Raw genomic sequence first — 5184 nt, forward strand, 5'->3', positions numbered from 1 at the left:
GGTTCCCCTTGTCAAGGGGAAGGAACCCCTCACTATATGAGAAGGGAATTAAGAAGTCATGTGAGTGATGTGAGATGAGGAAGAGGAAAGAGAAAGCTCTTGGTAAGTGTCATAATTTTTAAAAATGAAACATGGAGCAAGGTTCTCAATTGAGAAGGTAGAAAAAAAGAACTATGAGAGATCTGAGGTGATATTAAAAGGTTTGGAGAACTGATATGGCCAGGTAGGACACTGAATCAATCCACTAGAGAAGTTCTAAAAAAAGATTGCTTCACTGTCATAAGAATTCAGTTCAGATTGTTTCATATAAATTGATAATGGGTCCAACCACTACTGTTTTATGATTTAGTCTAGCTTCATTCAGCTGCATATGAGTACAAGTGAAATCAGCAGATGACGAGTGTGATTAAAGGAGGGGGATATCTGAGTAAATATATCTATTGTTTATTATTTAATTATTTTTTCCCCAAGGTGGCCAAGGAAGAGGAAACATGAGCTGATGGAACTGGGGAATCACACCAGGGTGAAGGAATTTGTTTTTGTGGGGCTCACCCAGTCTCCAAAGTTGAGCATTGTCTTATTTCTTTTATTACTCTTGGTGTACATAACAACTCTACTGGGAAATCTCTTTATCATGATCACTGTGACTTGTGAGTCTCGCCTCCACACACCTATGTACTTGCTGCTCCGAAATCTATCCATTGTGGATATCTCCTTCTCCTCCATCACTGTTCCTAGGGTTTTGTTAGATCTTTTAGCTGAAAGAAAGACCATCTCTTTCAATGGCTGCTTTACGCAGATGTTTTTCTTCCACTTCCTTGGAGGGGTTGATGTTTTTTCTCTATCTGTAATGGCTTTGGATCGTTATTTGGCCATCTCAAAGCCCCTTCACTATGTGATCCTCATGAGTAAAGGAAAGTGCCTTGGGCTCATAGCGGCCTCCTGGGTGGGGGGCTTCATACACTCCATTGTACAGATCTGTCTATTGCTCCCCCTCCCCTTCTCTGGCCCCAACATCATTGACAGTTTCTACTGTGATGTCCCCCAAATCCTCAAACTTGCCTGTATCGATACCTTTGCTCTGGAGCTCCTAATGATCTCCAACAATGGTCTCCTCACCACTCTTTGGTTCTTTCTACTCATTGTGTCCTACACAGTCATCATGGTGATGTTAAGGTCTCATACTGGAGAGGGCAGGAGGAAAGCCATCTCCACCTGCTCCTCCCACATCACTGTGGTCACCCTGCATTTTGTGCCCTGTATCTATGTATATGCAAGGCCTTTCACTGCCCTTCCCTCTGACCGGGTCATCTCTGTCACCTTCACTGTCATCTCCCCTCTCTTGAATCCCCTGATTTACACTCTGAGAAACCAGGAGATGAAGTCAGCCATGAGAAGATTACAGAGAAGACTTGTACCTTCTGCAAAGGAATTGACTCTGGGCTAACAGGGAAATGGGAAAGGCTGGCTTGAACTTTATGCCCATTATTTGCATGGAGCAGATACTCTAGAAGGTACATCTTTGCAAATATCTGCATCTTGGGTATAGTGATGGGAGTTACATAAGTAACCAGTGAAGGCAAAGAGTTTGGATTATTCCAGACACAAAAAAGCAAGGTACATAATAAGATGTACAGACACACTAGACCTGCCTCCCTTCAAAAAAAAATCTGTGTTAAAGATTCCACATTAAAAAATGGAAAAGACAATGGCCTGAGAACCAGGAGAACCAGCTCACTGAGTGACCTAATGCAAACGATGTATCCTCTCTGCATGTTATAACTGTAGGGACTGGAGGAAGTGTTCTGAGGTCCCTCCAACTAACATTCTTTAATATCAAGTCCCTTCAGGCTTTTATTTATGTAATGGGGATTTAAGCAGAAAAGCTTCTGATTTATTTAAGGACACTGACAATCACCTTGAAGTCAGCCAATCACAGAAGGGACCCACCAAAAAGTTCCTTGTGTCTCTCCGATAGAAAGGGATGGAGGGAATTGTCTACTTCTCCAGAAAGTTTCCTTTTCAACCAAAGGCCACACCCTATAATTTTATTACTGATGTAGCAAGTCATTCAACCTCAACTGGCCTCAATTCATTTTAAAGCAGAGGAATTAGACAAGATACCCTTCAAGGTCTCATCCATTTCTAAGTCTCCTATGATCCTATATGCTACATTCTAAGGTTCCTTCCAGCTGTTACATTCTATAGGTCTCTTGGCTGCTGACTTGAACATTCTATATTCTAAAATTACTCCAAGATCTAGAATTCAGTAGTCCATGTTCTCTTCCAATTCTAACTTTCCACATTTCAAGATTTGTCTGCCTTCATCCAGAACCATAGGATCACAGACTTGGAGATGGAAGGGGAGTTTCCAACTCGCTTCTGAAATGAGAAGCCTGAAGCCCAGAAGGTTAAAGTTGACTTGGTCAAATCAGGATTAGACCCCAGTATCTCTGTGTGATTCCAACTTTAAAGTTCTATATGTATGAGCACTAGTCTAAAGGCACTTCTAGCCTAACATTTTACATTCAAAGATTCCCTTTTAAACTCTGATGTTCTCCATTCTGTTTTCTATGATTCCTTCCATCTCTAACATTCTATGATTCTGCCATTTTGATCCTTGTTCCACTCTTTAGCATTAGCATTTTAAATGGATAAATTCTCACATGGTTACATAATGAGAAAATCTCTCTCAACTTATGTAATAATGGGAACCAAGCCCACTGTGATTAAGTAAGAGACAGAAAGAAAATTCAAAAGAAAAAAGGATGTCAAATAATGCAGAATTCAAGAATAATGGCCAATGGGAGGGAACCACTGGACTGGGGAGAGATGTGTAAGAAAATTTTCAATAGATAAGATGGCCCAGATTACAAGAAGTCCCTACACTCCATAAATATTTCTCTTCACTATCTCTATTTTCATATTATTCATAAACTGTTAAGGGTTGAAAAGGACTTTACATGGCATTAGTTAAGAGCCCTTCATTTTTTACATATAGGGATTAAGGCCTTTAAAGATGGAGTCACTGGTCAAGTGTCACCCAGCTCATAAGGAGGAGAGCTGGGACTGAACTCCCTGCATTCCAATGTTAAACCCAAAACTTCTACCAGAGCATTTTGATAGCATAAATTCTACCAGAATAAGCTAGGTTAACTTTCGTTCTCCTTTCCCCTTCTCTTCCCATTGGCCCTTTTCCCCCCAATTATGACTCAGGTCTTCATGTGTCACCCATCGTTGTCTCTTGTCCCCACAGAGAACTGTCAGAATAAGAAGGGACACTGAGTTCTAGCTAGAACGTGTGTCAGACTTCTGAGCTTATAGCTTCCTATAGGAACCCTTCAGGAAAATACAGTGCTCTAGAACAGGACATGAGCATCCTTCAGTTCTTTAACAAAGTCAATTACTCAAATGCACAGTAAGAACAATAGCCACAAGCATTTCCCCCAATACTATAGAACACTCTTTCATAAACACATCCAGCATCCAGAAAAGGAAAAGGTTGGTCACCAACTCAAAGCACAACCATGATGGGGCAGGTCATTTAATACCTGTTCTGGGTCCTCACCAACTCGGCTAATACAGACTAGCTCCAATACTGGACTTTTCTAAGTGGCTCTGTCCTTCAGTCCCAGATAACCTCAGGCTTTTGTTGGTTACTGTAAGATACCTGCTCCCTTAGACTATAATTCCATGACTAAATAGCGTGGAAAAGAGGCTCTGGTTCCCAGAGCTGGCTTTTGATAACTGGCAGGCTGCAGCTCAGGCCTTTCAAGACCCAAAAAATGTCAATAATGTTTCACCAATTTAGTCCAGACTTGTCAAAACACTAGAAGAAAGACTAGAATGCAAGTGTTACCTCAAATATTACTATCTAAGTGACTCTGTTACAATTTCCTTTTCTTCTTCTGACCTGAATTTTCTGATCTATAAAATGAGAAGGATGATCTTTGCACTATCTACCTCACAGAAGAAGAATTTTGTAAACGTTAAAATGCTAAAGGAAAACACATTATTAATTAAGTTCTATCATAGCTCCATGTTCCTGGACTTGTGGAGAGGAAAAATATGCTGTTTCTGCTAAGAATGGACTCTTTTGCTAGGTCTAATGGTTCTGGAATAAAGGGAGGGAGGGAGATTGAGTTTATTGACTATCATTCTGAAGATCAGTCTTCTTGCACCTGTTTGCGCCCTCTGCTAACTGTTTAGATTCACTGCTTCCTAGAAATGGAAGTCATTGTGAAGGTAAGAGAAAAGGGAAGACTGAAGCTCTCACATTGAGAGCTAGGAGGAATCTACAGCAAATGGCAGTATCTCTTGATAATGTCTTGCTGAAGTCTCACTGGCGGTGGCCACATTGGTTAATAGTGGCAATCAGTAATGGGGGCACATCTGATGGCGGGTAACAGAAGATGTACAGCATTCTAAATGCTACAAAAGTATTCTTCCTCCCCTTCTTCTTCTACAGAGATATTATCTGGATCACTACTCTCCACCAGATTAATGCACCATACTAAGCCACCGACTAAGTCCAAGTCCATTAGCCTAGGGTCAGAACCATTCTCTAAGGAAGTAGGTCCTTAGAAAATATTTATTGATAAAAAAAATAAATAAATAAAAGGAGAATAAAGAACAGTTTTATATACAAATACATGTACACGTGATTGATTAACCAGGCTATGTGAACTGCAAAGAATAATAATCTAGGAGTAAGGAGATTTTAGTTTAACTTCTCATCCTTTTAATGACACCACCTATGACCTTTAAAAGTAAAACATACTCCTCGGGTCTCAAATTTTTGCAGGCTTCCAATGAAGTGATCAAAGTATGAAGAAACAGTTTCCAAAAGAAGAAACACAAACTAACAGCTAGATGGGGAAAATGGTCCAAAATATTAAAAATAAGGAAAATATGAAATAAAACTCTGAGATATCATCTCAGACACGTCAAATTAGCATTGATGGTAAAAGATGAAAATACTCAATACTGGAAAAAAAAAAAAAAGCTTTATAAGACAATCACATTGATGCACTGGGAGTGCAATTAGGAAATGGCCCAACTTCTCTGGAAAGCAAGTTGTAAAGATGCAAGCAATATTATTGAACTCTTTCTACTGTTTGACAAAGAAATTTTTCACTAAAGATAATATACCATGAAAATCAAAGGCAGGAAAGAGAATGTCAT

General features: G+C 39.8%; 1 protein-coding gene across 1 annotated transcript; it reads left to right on the forward strand.

Annotated features, from left to right (window-relative positions):
* The first annotated feature begins 499 nt into the window (after window positions 1-499).
* Window positions 500-1447, forward strand: LOC127540871 (olfactory receptor 4D11-like). Its single transcript, XM_051965788.1, has one exon. The coding sequence runs from the start codon at window positions 500-502 to the stop codon at window positions 1445-1447; it is 948 nt and encodes a 315-aa protein (XP_051821748.1).
* The last annotated feature ends 3737 nt before the right edge of the window (window positions 1448-5184 follow it).

Source organism: Antechinus flavipes, chromosome 6 (assembly GCF_016432865.1).
Source record: "Antechinus flavipes isolate AdamAnt ecotype Samford, QLD, Australia chromosome 6, AdamAnt_v2, whole genome shotgun sequence".
NCBI classification, from domain to species: Eukaryota; Metazoa; Chordata; class Mammalia; order Dasyuromorphia; family Dasyuridae; genus Antechinus; species Antechinus flavipes.